The sequence below is a fragment of the Triticum aestivum genome, chromosome 4B (assembly GCF_018294505.1).
Source record: "Triticum aestivum cultivar Chinese Spring chromosome 4B, IWGSC CS RefSeq v2.1, whole genome shotgun sequence".
NCBI lineage: Eukaryota > Viridiplantae > Streptophyta > Magnoliopsida > Poales > Poaceae > Triticum > Triticum aestivum.
The window spans coordinates 363,024,903-363,040,819 of record NC_057804.1 but is presented as its reverse complement, the minus strand read 5'-3'; the positions used below and the strand labels follow the sequence as shown (position 1 = coordinate 363,040,819).

At 47.3% G+C, this 15,917-nt stretch overlaps 1 protein-coding gene and 1 long non-coding RNA gene across 3 annotated transcripts; both read right to left on the bottom strand.

The window, feature by feature from the left end:
• Positions 1 to 222: 222 nt before the first annotated feature.
• Positions 223 to 2,869, bottom strand: LOC123092188 (uncharacterized). Its single transcript, XR_006444395.1, has 2 exons — positions 1,432 to 2,869; positions 223 to 904 (listed from the first exon to the last, which is right to left on the bottom strand). It is a non-coding gene; the product is annotated as an uncharacterized lncRNA (long non-coding RNA).
• Positions 2,870 to 6,878: 4,009 nt separating this feature from the next.
• On the bottom strand, positions 6,879 to 9,930 carry LOC123094831 (alanine--glyoxylate aminotransferase 2 homolog 3, mitochondrial). 2 transcript variants are annotated; one of them, XM_044516714.1, is made up of 9 exons: positions 9,456 to 9,930; positions 9,114 to 9,344; positions 8,815 to 8,985; positions 8,557 to 8,700; positions 8,267 to 8,446; positions 7,947 to 8,196; positions 7,759 to 7,872; positions 7,391 to 7,477; positions 6,879 to 7,246 (listed from the first exon to the last, which is right to left on the bottom strand). In XM_044516714.1, exons 1-9 carry the CDS (start codon positions 9,636 to 9,638, stop codon positions 7,203 to 7,205), a joined length of 1,404 nt encoding a protein of 467 aa, XP_044372649.1. In that variant the 5' UTR covers positions 9,639 to 9,930; the 3' UTR covers positions 6,879 to 7,202. The 2 variants fall into 2 exon arrangements, with proteins under 2 accessions (XP_044372649.1, XP_044372650.1); XM_044516715.1 differs by having other exon boundaries at positions 7,971 to 8,196; positions 9,456 to 9,920.
• Positions 9,931 to 15,917: the final 5,987 nt, after the last annotated feature.

Below are 15,917 nucleotides of genomic sequence, written 5' to 3'. Positions count from 1 at the left end.
TACCGTTTCAAGGCCATGGGGTAGGAAGCGTGTCGATCATGGCGGCGAGTGGAAGACATAGCGGCGGCGATAAGACTCATGGCAAAGATGAACTTGAGCGGCCTAATGTGTTTTTTTCAAGGGAGAGCGGCCTAATGGGTTAATTACATGGGCTGGATGGCACATACCCTGGACAGGTCAGTTTTGGCTTAAATCCGGTTAATTGACGGAAGACTCAAGCCATTTTCATTGATTAAGAAGAGAGTTGCCCGGTTAATTGACGGAAAACCGGGTAAAACCGATACAATACAACCCACATGACATGGGCATCACCGGCCAACCTGGCCACCCGCATGAACAGAAGCCATGACGGCACATGCCAATGGATGGCCACACACACAAGCAACCAACAGCTCCGACATTGACGACGAGCGACACAAGGAAAATATGCAGGACTTGCGCCGACCATGCCCAAAAGAGCACCTCGGACACGCCAGGAAGAACCAACTACCGAAGACCACGCCGCAACCCAAGCTCTTCTCGACGCCATTGTCGTTGCCAAACAGAAACCAGCGCCCCGCTTCAGCAAACCACGCGACGAAGATGCCACCATCAACGGCGAAGATGCCATCATCCTCCAGTCTCTCAGTCGTTGCCGGCTCCGAGACGATGCCCCCAAGGAGGAGAAAGACGCGAAGACGCCTACATCGCCCGATCCATCGGATCTGAGGTTTCCCTCCGGAGCCCAAGCCATGGAGAGAAGGAGCACCTCCACGACGACCCTTTCAAGAAAGATAGCGGCACCCGCGGGCGCCACCATCGTCGGCTCCGGTGAAGATCGAAGCAAGGATTTCTCCCGGAGATGTGTCGCCCACCTGCCACCACCGACCGCCGCCCACTAACCACCACCCCTGCATCCTGTAAACTGAGAGAGAGGGAGTATCATAGGTGGTCTCATTTATTGCTATGCATGATACATAGTAGCATCACATTTATTATGTTACGGTATCTACCTATATTACTATAGCCATCTCTTTCTTTTTTAATTGTCTGTCACATAAGCATGTTTGTGATTTCCAAGTACATGATACTACTTATGTTACCCCACTATGGCCAGCCTAAAGATGTCAAATGGCAAAATGTCATCGGTAGTTTGGAGGACATGGGAAGGAATTGCATTACATCTCGCCTGACACTCTCAAATTTCAGAGAACAAAATAAAACAAATTGGTCATGCATGTGTTTTTGACTGTTTTGTAGGATTTAATTTTATTGACCGGGTACTCTCGTTAATTGAAAGGATAATGGAAGAAAGTCAAATGGAGACATTTAACAGACCAAACTATTGCAGGTTTGCCTTCATAACTGCACTTGCAGAGAGAGAGAGGGAGAGGGAGAGAGAGGAAGATCAGCTTAGATAACACAAAGAACAGTAGATGCAGGAGAACTTACAGTTACTTTTCTCCCAGATTTCGCTTGTAGGTTGTCACGTGCTCCCTTCATTGCATGTGTGTGAAGCTGCTTCCCTTATTAGTCAACCCATCCAATTCAAAATTTCAAAACAATCGAATCTAACACAAATATGAAAGATTCAGAGATTGGAAGACAACATAGGCCCAAATTTTATCCTGTCTATACCTTTAAATCATATACAATCAAGCAATTAACCACGTCAAGTGTCATCAAAAGAAAGAGAGAGATTTTATTTGGTGATCCCATGGACCCGCCGATCAGCACTGAACCAAACCTCGAAGACTGGTGGTTTAAATCAATCCAAAACAGGGCACCGGCCACAGCCACAAAGATCTGCACTTTATTCATTTGTGCCTGGTGGAAGATATGGAAGGAACGGAACAATCGCATTTTCAAAAACAAGGCTTGCAACACCTCGGTGCTACTCACGAAAATTTGTAACGAGCTCAACTCTTGGAGAACCGCCGGCCTAGCTGGGGCAATGTGGATGTCACCTGATTAGAAAATAGCTTACATTACATAGACTCTTCCTTTCTTTCCTTCCTTTCTCTCTATTTTGCTTAGACACCTGTAACTGCTACTGCCACTCTTGGCTCTTCCTCTTACTAAATGAAATCAGCACTGGCTGCTTTTCGTCAAAAAAATCTTATTTGGTGATGCTAGCATTTTTGTTAGTGAACAACACATCTATCACACGATCAGAAAACGTTGGCGTACGCTGAGGATCGCAACCTGATGTGTTTGTCAATCACAACCCTGTACTTGTGCGAGTCTGCGCCTGACAATGATGCAGGCCACCAGTGCTACCGTTTCTCTGAGAAAAGGGAATCAGTGGTAATAGAAGTCATGAAGGAACTCATCTTGTGTACCTTAGCGAGATGATGATCTGGATGGGATTGCCTACCGGCTTCTTTTGCCCCAGATTGTCCAAGTCAGAAGTGAGAGAATGACATAGAGCAAAGCAACTCATGTGCACAACTATACTCGGCCGCGCAAGGATGGCAGCACCAGGCGCATCCAATGCCGCTGGCGTGAGGAAGTCCGGAGCAGAGCGTCCCACTGTAATCGGGGCTGCGGCGACGAGTGCCGCAAGACGAGTGCCGCAACAGGCGCGTCCGATGCCGCTGGCGTGAGCAAGCCCAGAGTAGAGCGTCCCACTGGAATCGGGGCTGCGACGGCGATGGCCGCACCAGGCACGTCTGATGCGGCCGGCATGAGGAAGCCCAGAACAGAGCGTCCCACTGGAATCGGGGCTGCGGCGGCGATGGCAAACGAAGAACGAATACATAACACATGAGCACACGAGAACAACCTTCGCTGCAGGGGCTGCTGCTTGGATCCTGAACGTCGGCGAATGGGCGAGAGAAGGGGAAGGGATGAGATTGGAGTAATGAAGAGACGGGAATGAAAAGTGATTGAGTAATAATTGTTCGGTTCGTGCCAGGGAAAGATATTATTCTCTTTTATTTCTTCCCTGCTCTTTACAAAAAACTGAACGCTTATGATGATTATGGTGACTTTGCAAACTGATTGATGACATGGCATAAAGCTGATGTGGATAGTGTGCATGATGAAAGAATAAGTAGAAGTGGGGAGCAACTTTTTAAAAATGGTAGATGTGGATTACGGATATCTCAAGAAAACATTTAGTGTGTGCTGACGTGGCATATCGTTGAGGTGGATAGGTTGCATATTGAGATAATACAAGTAGTGGGGATGAACTTCTTAAGTATATAGGATATCATCCATCTTCATCCCCGTCCAGCAAGCCTATGAAGAAATTACTCACTCCCAGTGGTTAGCATCATGAAATTGTTGATGAAGAAGGGTTGTTGATGACGATGGCGACGGATCCCCCTCTCCAGAGCCCCGAACGAACTCCAGATCAGCCATCCCGATAAAGAACGGGAGGTGACAGCGGCTTCGTATCGTAAAACGCGATAATTCTTCCTCCCTGATTTTTCTCTCGAGAAGACGGTACTTATGGACTTGGAGGTAGGGCAAGCGGAGGCTCGAGGGACCACAAGCTTGGGTGGCTCGCCCTAGGGATATATGTGATTTTTGGGCAAAGGAATCAACGCAAGATAGTGCCCAAGGGCCCCACATGGATAGGTGGAGGGCGGTGGATGTCGGTTGGAGCCCTTCTTTTACCGCAAGAAAGCTAATTTTATGAAAAAATCCACTCAAAATTTCAGGCAAATCGGAGTTACAGATCTCCAGCAATAAAATAAATTGCGTTTGGCCAAAAAAAACAGTGCCGAAAAGCGGAGAACCACATAGAGAAGAGATCGAATCTCGGAGGAGCTCCCGCCCCTCCGGTAGTCATGGTGGCCAAGGACCAGATGGGAGAACCTCTCCCCATCTAGGGGGGCATGGAGGAAGAAGCCGGAGGGGGAGACTCTCTCCCTCTCTCTCCTGATGGCTCCGAAGTGCCGCTAGGGAAACCATCATCGCGTCGGTCGTCATCTTCATCAACAGTTTCATCACCTTTCTCAACCCACTGTAATTCCCTACTTGAGCATGGTGTTGGATGCTATGGATTATTATATGATGATTTCACGTCTTCGTTGTGTTTGAGCGGACTATCGTTGTCCTATCGGTTAATTAGTGAATTTCCATGATTGTTTGAGTTGCTTGTGGTCATATTAATGTCCTTTGGTGCCCATCATTTGAGTGCGCCCATGGATCATATCTTAGGCTAGTAGTACACTGATAGGACTATGCATATGGGGGCATGAGTGATTGAAACCTCTCCAGACCATGAAAATTGGTACATACTGGATTAAAGTGGGACCAATATATCTTAACGCTATGGTTAGATTTTTACCTTCATGAACTTGTTAGTAGTTGCGGATGCTCGCTAATAGTTCCAATCATAAGTGCATAAAAATTCCAAGTAAGGAATTACATGGTAGCAGAGACATCTCCCACATATAAACTTGCGATGATGATTGGTATAGTAACTTAGCTAATTTCCTAAGGACAATTCCGCACACCATACCACCACCTTGGGCGGTTGGCCGGTATGGATCGTTTACCTAATGTTTGAAGTGCACTCCCTTTGCTACTGGTATTTCCGCCTTTTTTCTTCAAAAAAGGAGGATAACCCCCGGCCTCCGCATCAATCAATGCATGCAATCATGTTTATCATTATTCAACAGAGTCTGGTAGAATGAATACAAGGATCAACCCGAAGACACCTATCTGGCGAACAAAGTCGCAACACCTACAATATCGATAATGTGCCCGAACCGCATGAACACGCACTATTAATCCGGTGGCCTCACGTAGCTGCCCCATGTTGCCCCACATGGGGCCGAGTGTTTCACCTGGTCTAGCTGACCCGCAACACGCACCACGTGCACACGCCCTGGATCCGCCATATATACCCCTTTTATTTGTCTCTCCCGTTCGTTTAGGAGGAAATAAGGGCAATGTCAGGAGCATGTCTCCAATTTGGCATCCAGAATCAAGGGTAACACATGCAATGCTCTAATAGGGCCATTTTGGTGGCAAGCTAGATGTAAGGAACCATGATGCCCTCATCGATGTATTGAAAAGATCTTTTGAGGTACACAGAGCGTCAGTTTTGGCTGGAGTGCACTGTGATATTAGACCTCGAATTGTTCTTTTTTAAAACGGAGGCAAAAGATTAATTAAAAGGTTTTGCAGATATCCCCTCCCGGGCCCCGCTTCGCTCCACTTGGGGCGACGCGAGCGGCGACTCAACCCTAGCCATCGAACCCCCTCCGCCTCCCTTCCACTCCTCGCCGCCGCCAGAGGGGTTGCCAGCGAAGGCTGCACGACTGCCAAGGAAGGCGGCGGCGAGGCCTTGCTGCTTCGTCTTCTCACGGAGGGCTTCGGAAGCCGAGGCGGTGGCCTTGGGTGGTGCGGCGACGCCAACTCTGCAGCAAGCGGCGCTCGTTGGTGCTCCTCCTCCCCCTTGGCCGTGCGGGCGGCAAGCGGTGGAGGCGTCGGGTGCAGGTCGCGACGGGTGGCCTGGTGCCCTTGGCTGTGAGTCAGATCTGGAGGTCCTTCCTCCCCCTTCCTTCGCCTTTTCCCTGCTGGATGTGGTCCGTGGCGGCCGCTGGTCGCCAGATCCATGGAAGGTGGGGATGTCGGAGGTGTGAGATCGGTCCGAGAGAAATCTTTGGCCGGCTTTCCGGTCATGACGGCGGCGACGCCTGCTGGCGCCGCTCCTCTTCTCGGAGGAGCCGTCGAGGTTCGGTCCCCGCCCCCTCCCTTCTTATACCCGGGTGAAAACCTTACCAGTTCTGGGATTGGCGGCAGCGGCATGGCATGCGTCGTCGCCTTCCTGAAGGTGCCGTCTTGGGCGAGTTGGGGGTGTGCACTGGTGTTTCGATGTGGTTTTCTGGCGAGCAACGACATGGCAGTTGGAGGTAGCGTCGGGGTGCCAATTTTCGCAAGATTAGCTCCTTGTAATTGTCTGTAGACATGTCGTGTGTGTGTGTGTGTGTGTGTGTGTGTGTGTGTGTGTGTGTGTGCAGCAACACGGTGTGGTAGGGGAGGGGATGGGGTTCCTCTCCCAGTTAGCAGCAACACGGTGTGGGCGGTCTGGACATGGTACTTAATTCATTGAGCATTGATCTTATCTCAGCTACGGTCGCTTATCAACTCCGCTATTTGTTCCATCGGCGCCCTCGTCCTTCGGCAGCTTCACTTCTTCGTGTATGATCCAGTGAGCTGCAGATGGGCTCTTCTCCTAGCAATCTTTGCATAGTAGGTTGGTCACGCTGAGAATCTCCCAAGGTGCTCCAGAATCTATACCGTTCCTTGCCCTAGGATGAGTTGCTCCAATTTTCAACGGTCCGGCGCCCTTCGATCCAGGGTGAGGGGCAGGGGTCCCCTTCGGAATTGGAGAAGGAAGGTTCGGTGACGGTGGTCTCCTTTCGAAGGAGATGAGGGTGTGTTCATCTTCACTAGGCGGGATTTCCTCTTGAAGTTATCCCGCTGTCATGCTTCGGTGTTTCATTCGCATCAAAGGGCTCCTTCAACATTAAGCTAGTTTTCCTGTAGAATTTTTTTGTGCTTTCTGTTGTGGTGCTTGTAGGCTGCTATTGTAGCACCTTGTATCTTCCGTTCTAAGTTTCTTTGTTTTTCTTTCTCGCTGTATGGGCGGTTGTAATTCCTGGCCGGTTGATGGCTTTGTTAATTCAAAGCCAGGTTCTGCTTGAGCCTTCGTTCTAAAAATAATAATTAAGGGTTTCTTCCCTTCTATCTCCTTCAAAATGAACCCGGGAGACAAATGAAAGAGACATACTGCCAAAATTGCAATTGTTTCTTTGGTTTTGAGTCCTCGAATGGAAATCTGCTGTAGTATTAGGCCCTCGTTTAACGAATACACATGGGTAAAAAGCAAAATGAATGTCGAATACTATCCATACAAATAAAGGAGACAAAGATCAAGGTGGGAATTTTCATGTATTAACGCTTTTGATTCAATTATTAAAGTATGCTGTATTGGACTTGCAGCCCTAGTTACGCAGAAGTACAAGCACAGAAGCGGATGACCGGATTTAGTATGCGCTGATGTGGATCGTTTTGGGATCTCTGTAGTTTCAAAGGCAAGTAAAGGTCTTATACAAGCTGCATCAGGCCAAATTTCGTGTGCTTCACTACACGATGTAAGGTAAACAGAAGCAAACTGTGGCGACTTCCGTTAAATTCAGGTTTTAGTTGAGTTTCTTCGACATGGGCAGGGACCCCATCGCAAGTGCTGGTTGGGAAGCTCAGAGCTTTGACAGCGCTATGTCCATCACATCGACGAAGAAATCTGCATTCATCACCACCAAAAACAAGGATCCAGTCAATTTTATGTGCAACTTGTACACAAATACTCATTCGCAAAAAATAAACTTGTACACAAATACTGTATGTATTACACAGCACAAGAATCAAAGTGGATGAAACAACTTACCAGCGTCTTCCTTGGTGAAGCACAGAGGGGGAGTGATTCTGAACACGTTGCCGTAAAAGCCCCCCTTTCCGACCAAAACGCCCATATCTGCACTCCAAACCAGCAAGTTAGGGTGTGTTTGGTTGCGTTCTCGTCTCAGCGTAGTTGTTCCCTCTTCATGCATGCTCTCTTCATGCATGCTTCTAGTGTATTTGTGCTAAGCTAGTGTGAACTCATGCATTCTTTATACACTCTACCAAACACTTAAAAGTGGGTCTGAGAAGAAGGAAACTCTTGGGCTCATACACCCTACCAAACACACCCTCAGTGCTCAGTGTTAGACACAAAGAAGTTGTTCCAAACCAAGTAGGAGTAGTACGCACTAGTACCTTTCATGTGCTCCATGGCCTGGCAAATCTCGTCTTTGGCCGGGGTCTTGAGCTGCCGGTCGGTCACAAGCTCGACGCCAAGCATGAAACCTGTTCCCCTCACGTCGCCGATGACTGCAAGAGCAAAAAAGTTAGAGCCAACCCACCGTTTTTAATGTCTCTAACGATGCCGGGTGGTGAGTATGTACTAGGAGTAAGATGCATGCACAAACTTTGGTGCTTCTCCTGGAGGCCGCGGAGGCGGTCTTTGAGGTAGGCGCCGACGATGAAGGCGTTCTCCTGGAGCCTCTCCATGTCGAGCACCTTGAGGACGGCGAGCCCACCGGCCGTGCACAACGGGTTGCCGCCGAACGTGTTGAAGTAGGACCGCCTGGTCAGGACCTGCGCGATCTCCGGCGTAGTCACCACGGCGCCCAGAGGGATGCCGTTGCCGATGCCCTGCGTGGCAATTGTAAACAAGTGGTCAGGAAGTGTGCTATGTGTGCGCCCGTCTAGTTGTTTCGTGCACCTTTGCCATGGTCACTATGTCAGGGATCACGTCATGGGTCTCGAACCCCCAGAAGTGGCTGCCGACGCGCGCGAAGCCCGCCTGGACCTCGTCGGCGATGCAGAGGCCGCCGGCCTTCCTCACGGCGTCGTACGCCAGGGGCAGGTAGCCAGGCGCCACCTCCACGATCCCACCAACACCCTGCAAGCCAAAGGGAAAGCCTCAGCTATGCTCACGTCATGTGCACTACCACTGCCGCCCCGCCCATGGGAGGACGCTCTGCTCTGTTCTGGTGACTGACAGTGACGTACCTGGATAGCTTCGGATATGAAGCCGGCGACGTGGCCCGTGGTACCGAAGTCGATGATCTCCTTGACGTCTCGCGCGTACTTCTCGCCGTCCGAGCCGAAGGCGCCTCTGTAGGGGTCCGGGTTAACGGCATGGTGCACGCCGCTCTTGAGCAAGCGATCAAAGAAAAGGTTCAGTGTTCCGGGCACCAAGGATCACTACTGTATTCTACTCTCATGCCGCTTCCGGCGAATCTTTTGATCATACTACTACGTACGTACCTGAACAACATTGAACTTCCAGTTCTTCTGTGCGGTGGCACCCATGGTGCCGGAGGCGTTGCCGTGGTAGGAGTTGCGGAGAGATATGATATCGTGGGAGCCGGTGTACAGCCGAGCCATCATCATGGCCAGTTCGTTGGCCTCCGTGCCGGAGTTGGTGAAGAAGACGACCTATCGTCCAGCATGCACCCCCCGCAACGTCACGTTACTTTGTATACGCGACAAGTAATAATAATGCAAAAACAGTAGTGACGCGTGTGCAGCAGTTTGTTCAATTTATTATGTGCGTGCGTGCGTGCCTTGAGATCGCCGGGCATCTTGGCGGCCAGCGCCTCGGCGAAGTCTGCGATGGCGTGGTTGAGGTAGAGCACGGTGGAGTGCTGCAGGAGGTTGGCCTGCGCGGTGATGGCGTCGATGATTTCGGGGTGGGTGTGGCCGCAGCACACGGTGGCGATGCCGGCGAACGCGTCCAGGTAGCGCCGCCCGTGCTCGTCGTAGAGGTACTGTTTCTTCCCCTCCACAATGTTGAGCTGCAAAGGGCCATTAATTTGTTGACAAGAGTTGCAACAGAATTTTATTCTACGTACTCGTACTTTGTTAGATGGTTTCAACAGAGAGATCGATCGAGAAAGAACACTGACGGGCTTGGAGTAGAAATGGAACAGGGAGGGGCTGAGGAACTCGGCGCGCTTCCTGGCGATCTCGACGGCGCTCGGCCCGTCGTAGGGCAGCGGCACGTGGTCGAACGCCGGCATTCTCGGCACGTCCACCGGCGTCCTAACCGCCGCGGCGAGCCTAGAGAACGATCTCCTAGCCCCCAGCATCTCTACTGCCCACCTGAATGGAATATGTTACGATCACCCGGTGTGATTCACTTCCCTTGAGTCGAGTGTAGGAGAGGAGGAAGGGTTCACGAGAGAGACGGGGTGTGGCGGGAGGGGTTTATAACCTGCGAAAGCTACTCTCTTGGGAATGAAATACTACTATCAATCAATCTGCGACTCTATTGCCAAAATACAAGACCGCAGTTACCGGCAGCTAATTGGCTATGAATCTTTTTGAGCGCTTATTGGGCAATCTCACACGCGAGTGCTCGAAATGGATGCTGGTTTGCAGGGATTGGGTTATTATTAGTAGGAGTATTTCGCATCACCGGGAAGAGAAGGGGCTACGGTTAGCAGCTTGCTGTTCCCATGAATCTGGACAGTTTCCCTTTTGCGATCAGGGTTGTTGGGCTCACAGGCATGATGAACGGTACGAGACGTCGTGGTCTAGTTTTAGCCAACGTAACTTTACTGTACCTACTAGTGCCTACCAGAGTCTGAGTGTGAGTGGTGAGTGCCTCGGAATTCTACCTGGTTCATTGAACCTAGACGTGCCGTTGGAAAGACGAAAGAAGACCAAAACAGAAGCGAGGGATACAAGCGATAACGTTTGTTGTATCTGCCTCTTCGCTTCGATGCATCCTAAAACAACATTGTTACTGCAGTTTGTTTGATTGATTTAGACATGTTTTTAACTGCTACATACTGCTAGGGGTGTTCAAATCCGGCGTTGGAAGAGACCATCGAAACCCGGCAACCAGCGCGCTAGTTTACTTTGCTTCACAAGTCACATCTACTCATCCAAACATACTTCCTCCGTTCAGTATAAGATGCTTTTGGATATTTCAACATATATTATATACAGATTGAAATGAGTGAACAAACACACTAGAATGTATCTATGTACGTCTGATTCAGAAAAAAAAAATCTCGTCTAGATACGTTTATTTCAGCGACAAATAATATAGACCGGAGGGAGTAGAACATCATATATTTGTGAACCAAGGGAGTAGTAGTTACTCCCTCCGTCCGGAAATACTTGTCATCAAAATGGATTAAAGAAGATGTATTTAGAAGTATTTTAGTTTTAGGTGCATCCTTTTTTATTCATTTTGATGACAAGTATTTTCGGACGGAGGGAGTACAAAACAGAACATGGGTTGAACTGAACCCGTGTTCCATGTGTGTCGATTGAGTGCTTCTTCTGCCTTCCTACTCCCTCCGTCCAAAAATACTTGTCATCAAAATGAATAAAGAGAGATGTATTTAGAACTAAAATACATCTAGATACATCTCCTTTTATCTATTTTGATGACAAGTATTTTCAGACGAAGGGAGTACTTAGGAGGATATGGATGTGCCCCCGGCTGTTCAGAATCTCCGCTGTCTACGTAAATTAACGAATTTTTTAGGGGATTAACGAAAGTAGCTGAAATGAAAGCAGTTGGGCAAGTAGTCAGACATGGCAGCATTTCTCTTAAACAAACCATGGATTGGATTCAGGCATATACGTGGTGTGACATTGATTAGGGAACACACCATAGCGATCTCAATCAAACAAGTAGTGTCAATTGCGACGAGACATTAAAAACAACCAGTGGCATGGGCAAATGAATTAACAACAAATCATGTATCATGTACTCCCTCGGTCCAAAAATAAGTGTCTCAACTTTATATACTAACTTTAATACAAAGTTGTATTAAGATTGAGACATTTATTTTGGAACGGAGGAAGTATGTGCCAGTATGCTGGTTCGAGTTCTATGCATTATAGATAGTGCTATACATTATCCGAAGAAAGTTTGACAACTGCGCAGATTTGTTTTGGCCCGTATTTATTCAATCTGGCCTAGCTTGATAAAGTTGCACACCATATTTGGTGCACGCGTTCTCCCTTCTAATGCTAATCAGCTTCATCACACACACACACTAAACTTTGCATGATATGCTTCATTAAGGGCTTATAGAGAGGTATGCTTTGGTTGAACTATGTCATCAAATGTCATGTGTATCTGTGTCGTATTGCCGTGATTTCTCCTTTTATCGGTAGATGATACCTACTCCGTCCGTCCCAAAATAAGTATCACTTTTTTTGAGACGGAGAGAGTATTTTGTAACAAATCATGTAACTTTCACCTTAATCAATTTACTTTAGCTGGACTGCCTCTCTTCTAGAAAATAAATGTCTTGAGCAAGTAGATGCTCTATTGAGGGAAAAAAGAGTTGGTATGTGTTGACGTATAAATGTATTATCTAGTCTCTTTCATTAGATCGATTTTTTGGTTGCATTCGATAGAGCATGCACTAATATTATTGGCTCATGTGTTGCATCATTTGTTCAGGAGTAGTGTGTGTGGAGCATGCTTCCTAGTTGGATCCACAATGGAGTCACACTTAGTCCTTATCTGATTGCCTAGCAGTAGTTGATTAGCTTTCCTTGTTTAAGCTTTGGATTTGAGTTTAGACGTGATCCCCAGCCTGAGGCTTGCTCAGACATCACTAACTTTCAGCTAACCCATGAGCTCGTCAGTTCGCATCATCGACGGTATAAGTGGAGCAACCCTGAGTGGACAGCACTGAAAGAACGTTCCGAACAAATATCACTTCGAAACTATCGCCGTAAAACAAAGCTCGAAACCAATTTATTTATTCTTTTGCCGCAAAAAACCAATTTGTTTTCCATCAATTAGAAAAGAAACAGATTTATTTTATTGAGAGAGAAAAAGCACAACGAATCAGGCATAAGCTGAAAAAAATAAACAGGGAGAAGCTTAATCTGTCAACTAATTGCCACATGATAAAAGCTGTCTACTACTTGCTGAGTGCTATGATTGCCTGGATTTAGTTAAGCGCATGAAACGAACATGATGATTCACTTGCAGGTTAATTGGCCTCCTGTCACAAATGTACCCCCTCCGTTATATATATATATATATATATATATATATATATATATATATATATATATATATATATATATATATATATATATATATATATATATATAAGATGTTTTAACTTTTCTAAATTGAATGTATATAGACATGTTTTAGTTTGTTTGTTCACACATTTCAGTTCATATGTGTTTATTTGGTATTGTAGAGGTAGATTTTTTTTCTATAGTCTTGATGAAAGTGCAAATGTTTGACTTTTCTATACAAAATACAGTATACCTTAATGTTTAAAGGGATGTAGTTGTAGAAAACTGAATATACTCTCACTTTCATATGGACCATACGTCCATATGGAAGTTTGAAATAATCCAATGGCTAATGGGCGACGATAGGCGCCGGCGCACCGGCCGAATGGTTGGGCCGGTCCAGCCCTGGCCGCCCGATCCAACGGTAAACACCGTTCAGATCTGTTCCCCGCTTCGTCCTCCTCGCAGTCGCGCCCTCCCCCTTCCCCACGATGAATTTTGGAATGCCCTCGAGCGCCGCCGACGCCCCGCCACACCCCCGCGAGAGAAACGACCGAGCTTGAAGCACCAACGCGGCGCCCTCGTCGCCGGTCGCCGTCCTCGTCGCAGTCGCCGCCCTCACCGGCCATCCTCGTCACCGGTCGCCGCCCTCGTCCCCCAGCTCCACCCATGCAACAGCTGCACCTCTCTAGTTGCAGCTCCGCGTGGCGATGGCTGTAGCTCGGTGGCAATACAACACCACCCATGCCGTCGACTGCCATGCCAGGTTGAAGCTTTTTTTCCATGGCCGTTGAAGCTTTTTTCAAGGTTTAAGCTTTTCACAAAACCGTTGAAGCATTTTCACACATCGGTTGAAGCTTTTTCCCCGCCGCTCGAAGATATTTTTTCACGGTTGAAGCTTTTTATACACGATTTTGCTGCAAACGGCACGTCGAAAATGCTACAAACCAATGGCCATTTTTGCTACAACCAAGGAGACGACGAAAGTGTGGCCGGCGACGACCCCCGGTGGTTGTAGCAAAAATTACCGCCGGTGGTAGCTTTTTTCGCTGCCGGTTGAAGCTTTTTCCCCTTACGGTAGAAGCTTGTTGAAACTTTTTTCGTTTTGAGCAACGCCTGGGTGAAATCTTCCTCTATCGTTCGGTTGAAGCTTTTTTCATCGAAGGTTGTAGCATTTTCTGTAGACGGTTGTAGCTTTTCTCTATGGCACTAAACGCTTGCAGCTTTTTTTATATCCGGTTGAAGCTTTTCATCTAGAGTTCGAAGCTTTTTTTTAGCGGTTGCAGCACACGGGGGGCTGTGCACGGGGTCTGCAGTGCCTCGCCTGCAGGTTCGCCGGGATACGGCGCCCCCAGCAGCGGCGGCCGTGGGTGTCAGGACCGCGGCATCGTCATGGCCGTGGCCGAGGCCTGCGAGGAGTTGGCTTGTCACCGGAGGTAGCGGCCATGACACAGAGGAGCTTCCTGCGAGGAAGAAGGAAGGGATGAGTACGGACAGTTAAGAGGATAAGGTTGCGTAAAGAAAAAAACGATTCGTGGGCCTAGCTGTATGGAGCACGGAGGGATCGCGAGGCGTACGATTGAAAACAGATCTCGCGGCTCGCGCTCGACCGGCGTTGCGTTCGGCCGGTGCGCCGAACACAAACGTTTCCCATGGCTAATATTGCTCCCCCCCTCTAAAAATCTCATCTTTTAGGGGATTGAACTTTTCTTCATCTAGAATATCCCCCAAAGCTTAATCCTTTTTTTTGCCAATTCATCCACATGTTTTCAAACTTATCACAACTTATTAATTCAGAACTTGCAAATTCAAGTACACACAATTCAAATGGAAATCGACTTTAATGTTTTAAAAATTAACCATTCAAATTCAAATAGTAACAACATATGGTCCAAATGAACTAAGAATCCAAATAAACATGATAAAAGCGCTATGAAGTTGCGAGTGGTGCTCACTAAGATGTTGAAGTTGGTTGTGAGCTTGTTGGTTCTTGTTCCTTCATGTGCTTGGATCCTATTATGGTGGCGTTTCGACTTCACCCGGACACCATTGTAGTCGCAAGCCCTTCGGGTCCTCTATCTCATCTTCGATGATCATGTTGTGCAAGGTCACACATGTTTATCATGATATGTCGAAAAGTGTTTCTGAAGCGCACAAAAACCTCTCTCAAATCATCCTTGAGAATGCTGGATTGTCTTCACAAATGTGACCCTGGAGGATAGATAGCATTGGCAAGGTAGTATCCCATGGTATACTCAGGGCCAATGACAACATAGTTGCAAGGTGGAGTGTCACCGGCAAGATAACTAGCAAATAGAGGAGATCGTTGGAGGACATTAATCATTGTGAGAGTTAGGCATCACAAAGTATGAGTGCCAAATTGTGACACACCTGAAATTAATCATGCACTAAACATCCACGCAGCATGCTTGATCAAGATTAGTGACTCATGGTATAATATCACAATACAACTTTATGACTCATATTTAAACAAAGAAACAATTTGAGTCGATTTGAGTCGTAGAGTTGTATTTGAGTCGTAGAGTTGTGTTGTGATATTATACCGTGAGTCACTAATATTAATTGTGCACTAATAAGATCAATGACTCACGGTATAATATCACAACACAACTTTAATATTATGTTTTTTACACTTGTCTTTCATCTTTTTTAACTGTTCTTATTAGTCGGATTAAAAAAGAGTAGCGAAGCAACGGTGAGTACTCATACAAAGTACTCGCAAGACTTACATCAGAACTATACTAAATATGCATCGATATAAAAGGAATGGCACTATATTTGTGGACTAAACTGTAGAGCGCTAGAATAAAGGGGGGAACTCAAAGTAACAACTATCCACCGACATCTTGCAGCATGAGGTGAGAATGAAGCTCCTTGCGGCATGTAACTACTGTCCATCCGTATGTAGTCCTCATTGAAATCTGTAAAAGGACTTATGTTTAGAAACGAAGGGAGTAGTATTATAGAAATGCTATCCTAAGAGGGTGACCTCACTACTTCTAATTATTTCAACATGTGTGCTTCCACGTTGTTAGGGCATATTTCTCCTTAAGTGGTTTTGGCGATTGATGACAACATGTTTGCGGAATAATCATGTGCACGAAGCTTTTCAGACTATCAAGCTAGCACAAGACGATTCATGCCCCTCGGAGTTTCAATAGAAGACGATTTTCTTTCCCGCATTTCTTTTCTGGTGGACTTGAGTCGTAGGTGAAAGGGTCGATACGTTGACTAGAGGGGGGGAGGGTGAATAGGCAACTACCAATTTTTAGCCTTTCTTATCAAATTAGGTTTAGCAACAAAAAAGGTTGCCTAGATGTGCAACTAGGTGGACAACC